Source organism: Tursiops truncatus, chromosome 18, assembly GCF_011762595.2.
Source record: "Tursiops truncatus isolate mTurTru1 chromosome 18, mTurTru1.mat.Y, whole genome shotgun sequence".
NCBI lineage: Eukaryota > Metazoa > Chordata > Mammalia > Artiodactyla > Delphinidae > Tursiops > Tursiops truncatus.
Window position 1 is genome coordinate 7,040,535 of NC_047051.1, and position 15,479 is coordinate 7,056,013.

Below are 15,479 nucleotides of genomic sequence, written 5' to 3' on the forward strand. Positions count from 1 at the left end.
ATGATTGCAGCTATATGACATTCTGGAAAAGGCAAACTGTGGAGACAGTAGAAAGATCAGTGGGTGCCAGGGGTTAAGAGGAGGGGCAAAGATGAACAGGCAGAGCAGGGAGGATTTTAGGTCAGTGAAACAATTCCGTATGACACTGTAATGGTGGATATATGACATTATGCTTTTGTCAAAACCCAATGAACTGTAATATAAACTATGAACTTTAGTAATAATCAATACTGACCCAACTAAAACAAGCAAATCACACTAAAGCGAGATATTGATAAAAGGGGAAATGGCAGGGGGAGGGGAGGGGGAGAAATATATGAGAACTCTCCTCATATACAGGTTAATTTTTCTGTAAACATAACATTGCTCAAAAAATAAAGCCTGTGAACTAAAAAAAATAGTTTTGGAGAATTCATAACATAAGACACAGTCATGTGGTGCAGATGTAGAGAATGGACTTGAGGACATGGGGAGGGGGAAGGGTAAGCTGGGACGAAGTGAGACAGTGGCATGGACATATATACACTACCAAACGTAAAATAGATAGCTAGTGGGAAGCAGCTGCATAGCACAGGGAGATCAGCTTGGTGCTTTGTGACCACCTAGAGGGGTGGGATAGGGAGGGTGGGAGGGAGACGCAAGAGGGAGGAGATATGGGGATATTTGTATATGTATAGCTGATTCACTTTGTTATAAAGCAGAAACTAACACACCATTGTAAAGCAATTATACTCCAATAGAGATGTTTAAAAAGAAAAATGGAAACAGGAAAGGAAAAAAAAAGACACTGTCATGTGGAAAATTCACCTTATGGAACATCCACTTCGCAATGGTGCTACACAAATACGTGTATTTGTTAAACCAGTTAGAATTAATTGAAAAGCCATTCTTAGCCACATCAACCTTGAAACTATTAGCATAATGCACGGCAAACACAAAATGTCAGGTTCACAATATGTGATTTTATAAGAACTGAAACTCCGGAAAAAGTCATCCCTTACTAGTGAGGGATTTGTTACTCCCACTGGTGGCAATAAGTGGACCAGCGACTGTAGATCAAATATGAACCACAAAGAAAACACCGACAAGCCACACTCTAGAAATTTATTACCAAACTACAACCTATGCACAGACACAGCTAAGCTCATGAAGCTAGGGATGTAGCCGCACAAAATGTAAGGAAAAGCACATTTAATAAATACAATTTGGAAACGTCTTTTTCTTTAAATTAGGTTCAAAATACTGGGAGACAGACACTGAAACAAAAATCTTAACAAAACACTTACAGCACATAGCGATCTCGCTGGACACTGTGTCCGCACAATGTTAACCGAAGGCGACGCCTGCTGCCCTGCTGCCGTGTGAACAGACATGTCACGTGTCCACCTCGTTGTGTTTCCATGAAGTACTTAGGTCCTTGTACAGGAACAGTTAGGTCCCGAGACTTTTAATGCTGTCACATGAGTTTGTATTTATGAAGCTAAGAGAGAACAGGAGGTGTGTTGTGTTTGAAACCACTCCTTGACATGAGGAACATCGAGTGATGAAGCTGTCCCAACAAAGAGGGGAAGACTCACCCAGACATTCTGTAGAGGCTTCACTTGGAATATATGGCTTTCCCAGAGGAAGAACAACAAATATTTTCAAGTGAAATTTCAGTGTTAAAAAAAGTGAGTGAGAGAGGAGAGAGAAGGAAGCGCTTAGACGAACACACAGGTATAGTGGAGATGACTAACTGAATTTCAATATGGTTTCAATTCATTCGCACCTAAAACTAAGCCTGTTTGACTGAGGTAGACTCTGGAAATAACACATGCAAAGACTCAGGTTTTCCAAAGGGCAATATTTAGTCATTTCAGAGGTTGTAAAACAAAAGTGCATTTTATGATTTTGAACATAAAATAAAATGGGAGTCCTTTCATAGGAGGAAAACCTCCACATTAATTCCCTACCAAAGTTCCATATGTACAGAAACCTACACACTGCTGGTGACAAAGCAGAATCTAGGTTATTTCTATACATATAAAATAAAATCAATCAACAAAGGAGAAAGGTAAAATAAAAAGAATAAATTTGATGACGTTACCTTAATATTTTTCCTGTTTTTATTAACAAGTCATCTGGAAATTGAGAAATATTCCTAAAGTTAAAGAGTTGTCCGGAGCCAAAAAACCTAATAAAAATTCAAAGAATTATTGTTAATTTGTGAATGTTTAAAAACATATGTGTTATCTTAGGGACTTTATTTTTAAATATTCATATAGTTTTCACAAGAGAAAACAATATTAAAAGCAAACGTCCTAAAAAATCAAATAAATAAGTAAGAAAAGCCTAATTTAAAGGTATAAATAAGTAAACATAGTAATTATTACAGTTTTTAGCTTTTTCTGCAAAAAAAAAAATTAGCAGAGATAAGAATAAAACATTTGGGGTTTAAAATTTGTATTCCCCTAACACACTCTCCAACTATAATTCCTACCCTTTTCTATTGTGACAGATTCTTAGATTCACATAAATATTATGTACATTGGGCTTCCCTGGTGGCGCAGTGGTTGAGAGTCCGCCTGCCCATGCAGGGGATATGGGTTCGTGCCCCGGTCCGGGAAGATCCCACATGCCGCGGAGCGGCTGGGCCCGTGAGCCATGGCCGCTGAGCCTGTGCGTCCGGAGCCTGTGCTCCACAACGGGAGAGGCCACAGCAGTGAGAGGCCCGCGTACCGCAAAAAAAAAAAAAATTATGTACATCACAAATTAAGTGGTATGTACAAACTACTACACAATCAAAACCATTATGGAACAGAAGATACAAAACAAATGTTAAAAGAAGGATTACTATTGTTTCTTCATATGGTTAAAGTGGCCCTTTCTTGGAAAAGGCCAACAGTTATCCTTAACATTTTATGCCTATCACACAGGAAATACCCTGAGGTGACTTATCATTCACAAGAGAAAAGGAGGAGTGGGAATCTACTATTATGCCAAAAGATTCAATAATCAAGACAACACAGAAGGAGCCAAAGCCCACATGACAAGCAATACCTGCCTCATCCTTCACTTTACCTCAAGGTTGCTAGGGTAAGGAAAGTAAAACAGAACCGTGTCAGCTGGTCTGTGACTCTCATCATGGATACGGCAGTGTAGACAGAAACTTCCAAGGAGGGGATTCAAACAAACTCAAGGTGTTCAAAACCTACAGTACCAACACTTTCTGTTCAGAGGAGTCAGGCTGCATGTAGCAAAGTGAAAGAGTGACACTTATATTGAAAATCTGGGCTGTGTACACACATTTTTCCTGATGTACATGTATGTTTTTTTACGGCAGATTCACCAGACACTTGCTTGCTCACTTTTTGAGTAATTAGTGATTTCAGCCTATGTTTGGACAGTCAAATATCACATCATAAAAACTGCAGTCTCTGGAGCCCAAACGAAACCCCCAGTTAGGCAGCTAGACCACAACATGTTACCTCTTCCAAGCTGTCTTGGCATTTTGGGAGGTAGAGGTCCAAGCCCAAAGTGTGTCTGGTCGTTCTGGAATGCCCACACTGCTGCTGACTGAAGATAAAGTCTGTGACGCCATCGTCTATTTTCTACATGGATTACTAGAAGGTTTCGGCCTCCATTAGAGAGCCATTTGTCTGGCACATTCAATTAATATTCATTTCCTTTTAAAAGTAAAGGAATTGTGCAAGCAAAATGTTTGCAGTAAACGTGTAACGCGTTTACATGTTTGCCATAATTGCATGTGTAGGTGTTTACAATAAACATGTAGCTTGGGAAATGACAAAAATTGTTCATGAAAATAGCCAAGATCTATAGTAGTCCTGTTGTTCAAGCAAATGGATACCACTTCTAATTTTAAAGCAAGTTTAAAGAGAGAAAAACGTTTATATGTTATCTTTCCAAAGCAACTCGCAGGTTACTGTGCCTTCCATTTATAAACTGAAATCGTTTCATTAGTGGGAGCCAGAAGCTACACGGTGTAATTACAGGAAGTGCCCAGTCGGTACTGCACTGCCTGGTCCAACTCTGTGGCCACAGAGCGCCCACCCAAGGGACAGGCACACAGCAGGCAACCAACATGAGCCCACTAAGATGGAGGATTATCTGATCAGATAACTGCGAGACAGAAGTGTAGAAAACTTAGTCCCGACATCACTGTGTTGAAGAACCCCAAACACTCAGGTTTTCAGAGGAATGAAAGGAACCAAATCTTTCTAATTTGATAATACAACAGAAAAAAGAAAATAAAACACAAAAATGCTCTCATTCTGGGTAAGGCAACACAGTCTTGCAATAAAGACAATGCACATACCATGTGCAGGAAAGGTCGGACAGAACGCCCTAGGGATCTCCTCAGGATCCTTTACGGGGTTAATACATACAAAGCATTCACCATCCACTGACAGAGCAAAGTGAGAAACAAGGGAAATAAACACACTGGACTGACTTAACACAGTAAAGATAAGCTCCTAGGAGGCTTGAGTCTCCAAATACTGCTCAACTGATAGTTTTTAAAAAATCAAAATTACCACGTTATTATGCATGAAGAATTCAGAAAAAAACTGAAATGTAAGCCAAGACAAATACATGAAATCTAGCAAAATGGGCTGACTAAACTATGCAAACAAGTTTTGGCAATCAAAACACTAAGGTTTTAACGACTGCCCCTAGGACTTCGGGAAAAAAATAACTTACTGGACGGCAATAGTCTGCAAGATTATCTTAGTGGGATTATTTATTTCTTTATTTTAAAAGTTCATGAATAAAAGGAAAGTTCTCTCATTTCAACTTTTAAGATGAACTAAATCAATTAAAATAAAATCATGATATCTCATGATTTTAACTCTTATAAATCTATGCCTCAGAGGAAAGGGGGGTAATTTAAAGCATTAGATGAATACTGTGGTATATGGTTCTAAGTAGGGGGAAGAAATCTCTTAAGGAAGCTGCTAAGAGTTTAACTGTCAAAAAAGCTATATGTTATTTCTGGTTTTAAACTAGTAGTTGCTGTCCAAAATTGAAAATTCAGGATATCATCAAATACAAATTTTTTAAAGCTTGACTATTAAAGCAGAGGTTGCCCAATCAAAACAGGATAAATGTAATTTTTTAAAATTAACACTAGGCTACTCTACTTGTGACTAGATACATGGCCTCTCCTTTTCTGGCCTCCTTCTACGGTCTAATTTCTGCTGAAAAGAATGGGCATATCATATTTCTAACCTAATCTTAGTGTGCGTACAAGCACTCAACCTAGACAAGGAATGATTCTTAAATGTTCGTTGTTCATTATGCACGATGTTATTTTGTTAATAAACAAGCTGTCTCGAAAGCCATAAAGATTTTGCTTTGTTTGTTTTGCATTAGCCACAAGAGAGTGGACTTGTTTAGAATACCAAAGCATTTATTTAGAATATGAAAGGCAAATTCAGCAAAAAACAATGTTTGAGCTGAGAAAAATCAAGGGTTTATCTGTTGAACATATTGAAAGAAAAGTGAAAACAAACTCAGAAGTCTAGAATGAAAAAGAGCATCTTATGCAAGCATGATGTCCTTTCCACCCTTCCAATGTAAAATACGGCCAGCAAAACAAATACTGAAAACCAGAGAAGCCACTGGGCAAAAGGATTCAAAAACCACAAAGCATGAGGCTATTCCCCCATAAAGCTCAATAAGCGATTAAATAGCTAGTAGAGGGAATGGTGAGGGAAGGGAAGGGAAAATTCAAACTATATAAGAGACTCTAACAGTAGTAGGTGAATTCTAAAGGTTTAACTAGCAGATTCATTATTTAATCCAAAACCATAATTCTTAACAACAAATAATAGATCTGACACAAACCCAGTTTTGATGTTAAAAGCCAACAGATATAGGTCCCTCATGTTCAGAGCAAAGCATAGAAAAAACTAAAAAACAATGAACACTAGTGAGAAACAGAGCTCCCTCTACATCTCCTGTAAACAAGTTTCTACGACAGCACACTGGTTGCTTTCTTCAGCCCCCAATACTCTGGTTAGGGTGTGCAACTATAATGCATGGATACGTGGCTATCAGGCTCTCTATGTAAGCTTTTCTTACTTCTCAAGGATATGTATGTTCTTTTGTGTTTTAAATTTTTCCTTTAAGAGAAAATCTCTCCAATGTAAAGTTCCAAACCTGTTTTTTTAAAAAATTGCTGGAATTTCTTCACATTTTATAAACAAAAATACCAGAAATGAAAGAGCTGACAGAAATTCAAGCAGATCCAAATTCAACCATCCACTTTTCGTATTTCTCCAAGTCTGCAGCAGACACAGACTTAGCAATTTTCTTAAGAGCCAATTCAAAGTCTCCTTTGGTAACAGGCATCTGAAGTTCCTCTTTAGAAAGTGCACGGATCTCTTCTGGACTTAGGCCATTGATTCGTCGTCTCATTGCCATTAAAGAGGCATCCCTAAAAATATACCAAAATCAGTGAATACTTATTGTTGCAAATGTTTTAAACATATTCAACTGTGATCATGTTAAGGGAAAACATTCAAAAGATCATTTTATATGTTTTTACCATGCTGCTCAGAATTTTCCACTTCAGAGACATCCTGAGGGCTCAGGAAAGGTTAAAACAAGATGCAAAGGACTTAAACATAAAAAGTACTGTAATGAATCCTAAAAGTCTAGGCTGGGCTCAGATGGTACTGAATTTTCTTTTCCCCACTTGCTCCTCAAAGACAGCCCAGAAGTCTAGGAAACTGAAGGAGAATTATGAAATACTGAATTGCATACTTGGAAATAAACATACGGCTAATGTTAACATAACTCAAATCTTATACCAGTTTGTCTACAACCTAATTAGAGGAGGTAAAGCCAGGAACCTCTCTCTCTCTGGAGCATGAATATACCTGAATACAGTGGATGTGGAATTCCCTACATGGAATATTTGTGGGCAAGTGAAGAGAGAAAACCTGGCTTCTCTGGATCCTATTTTCAGCTCATTCTGATCACTTGTAAATAATTACGCAGGTTAGGAAGAAGTGTACAACTAGTGCTCACGAAAAAGCTATTAGGCAGCCAAGCCAACCAAAACTTCACATTTTTATACATTTTTCTATGGTAACAGTAGAAGCTATTGTGTATACATTTTTCTATGGTAACAGTAGAAGCTATTGTGAACTTATTGAGTGCCACTAAACTTACACGCGTATAGGACAAATACTCGTGGAAAAAATGAGTAACACAGATGTTATGGTTTTAAGGAAAGGCTACTGATGTCAATTTAAGTATTGTTAGGGAAGTTAAGTACTAAAAACAAATCCTCTTCACTGAGTGATGTGAATTGTCTAAAAGTTATGATGTCACTAAACTGAAAGGGAAATTTTTATATATATATACATATAAAATTGATCACCTTTGTTCATCTGCGTGTAGTAAAATAATGCCAACCAAAACAAAATGATATTATTTTATGTTGATGCAGCTAGTCTCCAATTTAGGGCTAAATTAACCTTAGGTTGTCAAAGCCATTTATGACCAAGTTGGGCAAAACAATTTCTTAAAAATCAAAGGCTCTAAAAGGTGAACTACAGTTGACCCTTGAACAACACGGGGGTTAGGGGTGCAGACCCTTGGCACAGTTGAAAATCCGGGAATAACTTATAGTCAGCCCTCTGAACGAGCGATTCCTCCTTATCCACAGTTCCAGATTCAACCAACCGCAGATCCTGTAGTACTACAGGATGTATTTAGTGAAAAAAATCCACACAGTTCAAACCTGCATCGTTCAAGGGTCAACTGCACACTGACTTTAAGACAAGTCCTCCTGATAAATCCACAACTAATGTCTAACGTCACGGATCATTAACAACAACAAAAAATACCTGCAAACATTAGTTATATCAGCACCAGAATAGCCCTCAATCTTCTCTGCTATATCTTCCAGTTGAATATCAGGATCCAATTCAACCTCACGAAGATTGATTTTCAGAAGCTCAGTTCTTCCTTTTGCTGTTAGAAGATTTTTTTTGTTGTTATTATTAGATGTTTTACTTTACAAATCATTTTGATAAGAAATCACCTATTTAACATTCAGGAAAAGAAAGAGTCTAATGCAAAGAAAAGTCAACAACTGTGAGTCCACTAGTATTACTAATTCACTGCATGACTAGTGGAATCATTTAACTTCCTGTGTGCCTTGGCTGTAATAACTAATAATTGAAACAAAACTCAGAGTTTTCCTAATAGATTGTGAAGATATTTGCTATGAGAACAAAGGGTCTGAGATCCTTTATGAAAGATAAAAACATTAGTATTCAAGCACCAGAAATGCTTTTGTAAAAAAAATATTTAGCCTAGCTTTATGAAACTAGATTGCATGGAGTGTAACTCCTAGGAGTTACTTTGCTCACCTTTTAGTATGACATAGGAAAAGATTTCCAGAACTCTAATCAGTATTTTTTAAAAATCCAGTTTTCTTTTCCTAGCAATCAGCAATTGGCACAAAACGCTTATTAATATATTTTTTACTTGGAGAGCCGGCCCACAGACATTTGCTGTTCCAATATGATTGAAATGTGTATCAAGTAAGCTGAAACAAACAGAATTTTTTAATAACCAATCTTGCTTGCTGTTTCACCATCAGTTTTTGTGACAAATCTGCTTAATATAGCACACTAAGGTAATGCAGAATTAGCCTGGATCCGGCTCTCTACGATTTCCTGATATACAAAATGAAATTTAATTTTCCCAATTTTTATCTTGAAGAATTTTAAATCTTCAGGTAAAAAAAAAAATAGTGAACACTCATTTACCTTTTCTCTAGATTCACCAATTGTCAACATTTTGCCATTATCACTCCCTTGCCCTCTCCTCTCATCCCCACTCTCATTTATGAACTGAGAGCTAGCTATAGGCAACATAACACTTTACCTTGAATTCTTCAGCATGTATCTCCTAAGAACAAAGGCATCCACACAACCATCACACTTAACAGGAAATTTAACATTGGTGCATTGGTCTCATCTAACACACAGTCCAGATTAAAATGTCCGCATTTGTCCCGGGCCTTTATTACTTTCTTAAAAACCATTACACGTTACATTAAAGTTATTGTCTCTCTTTAGTCTTCTTCAAACAGTTCCCCAGTGTTACTTTGTTTTGTCTTTCATGACATTGACAATTCCCCCCCAAATGATCTTACAGAGTTAAGGCATTCCAGTGAAGACCCCAACAGGTCTGTTTGTGGAACCTGACAGGCAGATATGAAAATGGTAATGGAAGGAACCAAGAATAACCAAGACACTCTGGAAGAACAATAGCAAGGCAGGAGGAACTGCTCTACTACAAAGCAATAGGATTCAAATCTGTCTAACACTCTTGCAGAGAGAGGCAAGCAGATCCGTGACACAGAATGGAGAGCCTAGGAGCAGAGCAGAGCAGAGCATACGCTACAGACACCTGATTTGTGACACAGGTGGTTCGGGGCAGTAGGAGAAAGGAGGGTCTTTTCGATAAACGATGCCAGAACTGACTACTCACAGAGAAAAAATGGGACTGGGTCATCCTCACCATACATAAAAATCAGTGCCGGATATATTACTGATCTAAACATAAGATGCAAAATTATAAGCATTTTAGAAGATAAAACAGGAATCTATCTTAATGACCTCACAGTAAATATTCTTAAGATACATTAAAAAATCGACTACATGGAAAAAGACGGATAAACTGACCCCATTAAAATTAGGAACGCCTATTCATCAAAAGACACTGTAAAACAGTGAAAACATACAATCTACAGAGTTTGAGAAAATATTTACACCAGATTTAACAAAAAACTTATATCTAGAATATTTAAGGACTTCCTACAAATCAATAAGAAAATGTCAGACCACCTAATAGAAAAATGGACAAAAAACTTGAACAAATATATCACAAAATCAAAATGGCCAATCAATAAAGGAAAAGATGTTCAAATTCTTTACTAATACAGGAAATACAAATTAAACCGCAATAAGCACTGCACACCAAAAGACTGGTACGCATTTAAAAGTCTGACAACACCAAGTGATGGAAAACTGTGAAACAACGGGAACTCTCACACGTTGCTGGCTGGGAGGAGTGTAAACTGAAGCAACCGCTCTGGAAGACAGCCTGGATTTATCCACTGATGTTTCAGCTGTGCAACATGACCTAGCAATTCACTGCTAGGATGGAATGCTCCATCCTGGCCTAAAGAAACTTAGGCACTTGCACCATTATACATGCAGAAGAATGTTCATAGCAGTACAATAGCCTAAAACTGGAAATAATCATAACGTCCATCAAAAAATATGATGGATAATTGTGGCATAATCACATAATGGATGTTATGGGCTGAACTGTGTCCCCTGCTAAATTCTTATGTTGAAGCTCTAACCTCTGATACCTCAGAATGTGACTGTATTTGGAGACAGGACCTTTAAAAAGGTAATTAAGGTAAAATGAGTCAGATGGGTGGGCCCTAATCCAATATGACCTAATCCGATATGTATCTTTACAAGAAGACTAGGACACAGAGACACACAACATGAGGAAAGACCACATGAGGACATTAAAAGAAAATGGCCACCTACAAGCTAAGGAAAGAGGCCCTAGAAGGAAACCAATCCTGCCAACACCTTCATCTTGGACCTGTAGCCTACAGAACTGTGATAAAATAAGTTTCCCTTGTTTAAGTCACCCAGTCTGTGGGCGTACTGTGTTATGGCAGCCCTAGCAAACTAATACAATGCAACAGCACACCACCACAAACACAAGCTGCCTCTACGCGTCGCAACATGGATGAATCTTAAAAACACACTGAGCAAAATACGCAAGCTACAAATGAACACAATTAATGTGATTCATTTATGTAAAGTTTAAAAGGAGGTAAAACTGTGTGTGGGGATATATTACTAGGTGATAAAATTGTAAGGAAAAACAACAAATTATTTCCCTAGAAGCAGTGACAGTGATTGCCAGCAGGAACTGGAAGGGAGTTGTGCCGGGAAGGAACATACTGCGGAGCGCGGAGGCCTGACACTGCTCCACTTCCTGTCCCAGCAGGTGCTTCGACGGTTGTTTGCTTTGCCAATTATTGGATAAATTGGACATTTTAACAGATTTTTTTGTATTTGAGTTATATTTCACTCACACTCACACACACACACACACACACACACACACACACACACACACACACACACACACACGCTTGAAGTAAGATGGAGCAAAGCAACGCAAAGAGCAGCCAGGGTGAAAAGAGAAGCAGCAAGCAGGCAGGATCTGCGTGTGACTAGAAATTGTGACCTCCAGAATCCCTTCACCTCGGGAGCTCCTATCCTTGACCATCTTCAGCCACAGGCACCCCCCTGCAGTGAGCATGGGTACCCACAGGTGGTGCGGGCCCAGGAAGTCCTCCGCTTAGGTGGTCAGCCAGAGGGGCATGGGAAGAAAGACGGGGAAGGGAGGGAGCTCACAGGGCCACTGCTGCACGAGGCGCTCGTGCTCCAGATGCCGCAGGGAAAGCTCCAAGTTCAGCCCAAGAGCTCCACACACAGCAGGTGGATGTTAGTGAACGAACATCACTTTGCTCTTTCAGTTCCCATGTTAGAACACCACTGTATTTGCAAATCAAAACGTTTTACTGTGGCCATCCCGAAGAACTTAAAGCATCAAGTTTAATATAACACATTCGCCCCCAGAAGCAAAGTTCTTTTTTTTTTTTTTTTTTTTTTTGCGGTACGTGGGCCTCTCACTGTTGTGGCTTCTCCCGTTGCGGAGCACAGGCTCTGGACATGCAGGCTCAGTGGCCATGGCTCATGGGCCCAGCTGCTCCGCGGCACGCGGGATCCCCCCGGACCGGGTCACGAACCCGTGTCCCCTGCATCGGCAGGCGGACTCCCAACCACTGCGCCACCAGGGAAGCCCGAAGCAAAGTTCTTGACAGTCGACTTAAATGAACTTTGGAACATAAAGCTGCTCATAAGTGAGGGCTGGTGGGACTGAAGCTTAGTAGGAAGCATCCTCCTCTTCCCTAGTGACTATGATTTGGGAAAGATAACTTTTAATACTGGTTGTATCAATGATTTGTCAGAAGATTCTAAGCAGGATTTATCATCTCTATAAAACTCAATTAATGATATGTAATAAGCTTGTGAAAGGATTTAACGAGGGGTTAATGTGTTAACAACAGTATAAAGAACTGCCAATGCTACATAACCAAGTTAATACACATTTGAAATTTAAATAAACACTGTTAGATGGATCACACAACTTCTTCTTGAGTACTGGAGGCAGTCCAGCACGACTGATAAGGAGTGTGTGCTGTGGGGCCGGATGGCCGGGGTGCACATCCCTGCTCTGCCGCACCGGGCAGGATACCTAACTGCTCGGGGCCTCAGTTTCTCATAAGTAAAGATAAGAACAGAATCTACCTCACAAGCCTGATGTGAGGGTTAAATGAGCTAATACACGTAAAGCCCAGTCCACAGGCAGCGCTCAGTAAATGGCAGTCGCCCCATCACGCACACCACCTTCAGTCAATCAACAAACAGGATTAGCAGGAGACAGAGAAAAGCCAGATTCCTTCTATTAAGGACCACCTGGGGGTTAGACAGCACAGAGGAAACACCCAGGGGAGTGAAGTCCACACGGGGAGAGAGACCACGGCAAAGAAGACTTCATAGAATTGGTATGCTTTCATGTCGACTTTGAAAAATCAATAAAATTTAAATACAAAGGAAGAGGGAGAACAATCTGGGAAATGAGAGCACCATAAATTATGACATGGAAGCAGGAAGAAGCACGAATGAAAAAAAAGGTAAGTAGAAAAGTACAACACAGTATTAAGAAATGCAAATAGACACAAATAGGATAGATAAGGTACGAACTTACAGTTTAGAAAAAAAGTACTCTGACCCTGATGGGATAGGAAATAAGAATCACTCAGAGTCTAAGAGACTCTGTGATGCCTTGGTGGTTTAGGGAGGTTAGCCTAAAAGCAAAACAACTAAATGAAGGGGCTGGAGAAAGGAGTTCATTAGGCTGAGCAGTGGTTGCTGCCATAATGCAGATGCATAAAGTAAGAAGAGACTTGGTACAAGGCCAAGCTCCACCTGTGCCTGTTACCTGACTTCTTCCATCTGTTGACTACCGCACATTGTATTTACCAACATGGTGCAAGAGCCTCTCCTCCCACACACGCTTCTACAATGGGGCCTTCCACTCCTCCACCCAGAGGTAGTCTGATTCCCCTCCTCTTGAAAATGGGTGGGCTTGTAAATGCTTCAACCCAGAGTACAGCAGAGGTGACATTACGTGACCCCCAAGGCTAGGTCATAAGAAGCAATGCACCTTCCACCTTTCCCAGTGGAACAATCACACCTGGGGCCCTGACCTACCACGTATGAAATGTGACAAGCTGAGGCCACCATGCCTGAGGAAGCCCAGGCCACATGGAATAACCCCAAGTAACACAGAGGTGCTCCAGAAAGACAGCCCCACCTGAGGCCCCAGGCCTCAGCCACCAGGTATGTGCGTGAAGACACTCCAGATGATGCCAGGCTCCAGATGTGGAGTCACCCTCAGCTGCTGATCTTCCAGTTGTGACCCAGAATTCATGGAACAGACACAAACCATCCCTGTGGTGCCCTATCTGAATTCCTGATCCCAGAATCTGTGAGCAAAAGAAGACTGTTTGGAATGGTATGTTAAACAGCAAGAGTAACTGATACACTGACTTTTCTTGCCATCAAGTTCTAATTGCCTCGCAATCTTAAAGAAATCTGCATATTTATGTAAATTACATAACTTACAATATGCCTTTTTGGGTGGCTTTCCTTGTTTTATCTATTTTCATTCTTATACTTCTTGCCTTTTCCAACTAAAAATTGCTTTTCATGGTTGCTTTTGTTCATAAAATGTCCTTCAATTTTTTTACTTTAATATAATCTACTTTTCTTTCCATTAATTTTACCCTAGATTTCCAAATCATTCTTTCAGTTCTCTCATCTTTCCAAATTTTCTTTATAGTTCTGTCTCTTCCAGACCCTTTTATCTCACCAGATGCTCCGGCCACAACAGCTGTCCGTTCACTTTCAAGCAACCATGCCTTTGTTTCTGTTCTTCTCTATGGAAATTCAGTGAAAATGCAACTTCCTCCATGAAGTCTCCCCTAAGCACCTCAGTCAGAATTTACTATTCCACGTTTCCACCCCAAAAGTACTATGGGCAACTCCAGTATCACATGCTCCCTTGCTTCCCTGCTGTTAGGGTAGGTGTATGCCCCCTTCCAACCACACGGTGAGTTCTCTAAGGACAAGGATTGTACACTTTATATTCCCACAGTACCTAATAAATGTCTTTCAGATAGCAAAGAGCTAAATAAACACCTGTGAAATTAATTAACACAGATAAAAGAAGACGTTAGAAAGGGTGGAGTTCTAATTATGATTATTTGTTTGGGAGCCCTTTAGGAGAAAGCAATTTCTCAAGTTCTATGGTCATGAGGTACACACATTCAGACCAGTAATGAGCAAAGAGAAGCACCTAAAAGTCATTACCTATAATGACTATTACCTTTACCATTACCTATAACATAACCTTTTCATAAAGGAAAACAAGTTTAGAAAAAATCCCAATAGTCAGCCAGGTCTATGTTCTTCTCCAATATTTCAAAGAAAGCTGAATTCCTATCTTCGTACCATAAAGTATATCTTTCTCCTCAACCCAAGCTTTCCTCAGCGGTTTATAAAATTCCTATCATCAATTATTTTTCTAACTATATTTTTTTCTGTCTGTTATAGTGAATTAAAGTTCAAAGTACAAAAGCTCAAATGATGTCAATTCAAGTAGTAAAGCTTTTAGTTTCCCCATCAGTATTAATTTTTTATTTATAATCATTGTGCACAATAGAAAAATTAAAAGATTTCATATAAATATTCTAGGTGTCATACACATATTTTGTTTAGAAAGCAAGGAAGAAGAGAAAAAAGGGGGAAAGAGAAAGGGAAGAAATTTATTAAATCGGGAGTGATAATAAACCACTCAAATTTCAAATCTTCATGTGACTAATAGAAGAGCAAGGCAGACACTAAAGAGCTGCTTCTGGGAGGAGTAATATTTCAGGACAGTTTAAATCACTTACATTATTGCTTTAAATAAGTTTATTATTCTGTAAGCTCAATTAGTAAGTTAAGCATTATTTTAAGAAATTTTTTTCTGTTTAAGTAATGATATTATTAGAATTAACAGAATATGTAGTAGCAGCCAGGAAAGACAATACAAGATGTAATCTGTGAACTAGAAATCTACCAATTATTTATATACACCCTTGAGATCTAGTTGCAAAAGTGAATAAGGAATATTACAATAATTAAGTTTCAAAAGTCATAGGGGAGGCTATGACTTCTGGCCATCATTAAAAAAAAAGTGGTATCAGACTTATCCTTCTATGGTAAACAACTATTAAAATATAACAGGCA

The 15,479-nt window shown here is 39.1% G+C and overlaps 1 protein-coding gene across 16 annotated transcripts in view; it reads right to left on the reverse strand.

Moving 5' to 3' along the window:
• Window positions 1-15,479, reverse strand: part of KATNAL1 (katanin catalytic subunit A1 like 1) — a 90,402-nt gene that overhangs the window by 12,798 nt on the left and 62,125 nt on the right. For 5 of the 16 annotated variants that reach the window (XM_019936795.3, XM_019936794.3, XM_073795009.1 and 2 more), the window contains 2 exons: window positions 7,857-7,983; window positions 1,091-6,436 (listed from right to left, as the gene is read on the reverse strand). In XM_019936795.3, the coding sequence (XP_019792354.1) occupies window positions 6,238-6,436; window positions 7,857-7,983 (326 nt within the window). In that variant the 3' untranslated portion in view covers window positions 1,091-6,237. Of the gene's footprint in view, window positions 1-1,090; window positions 6,437-7,856; window positions 7,984-15,479 lie in introns of those variants that run through there. The other 11 variants (XR_012327558.1, XR_012327557.1, XR_012327560.1 and 8 more) reach the window with 11 other exon arrangements.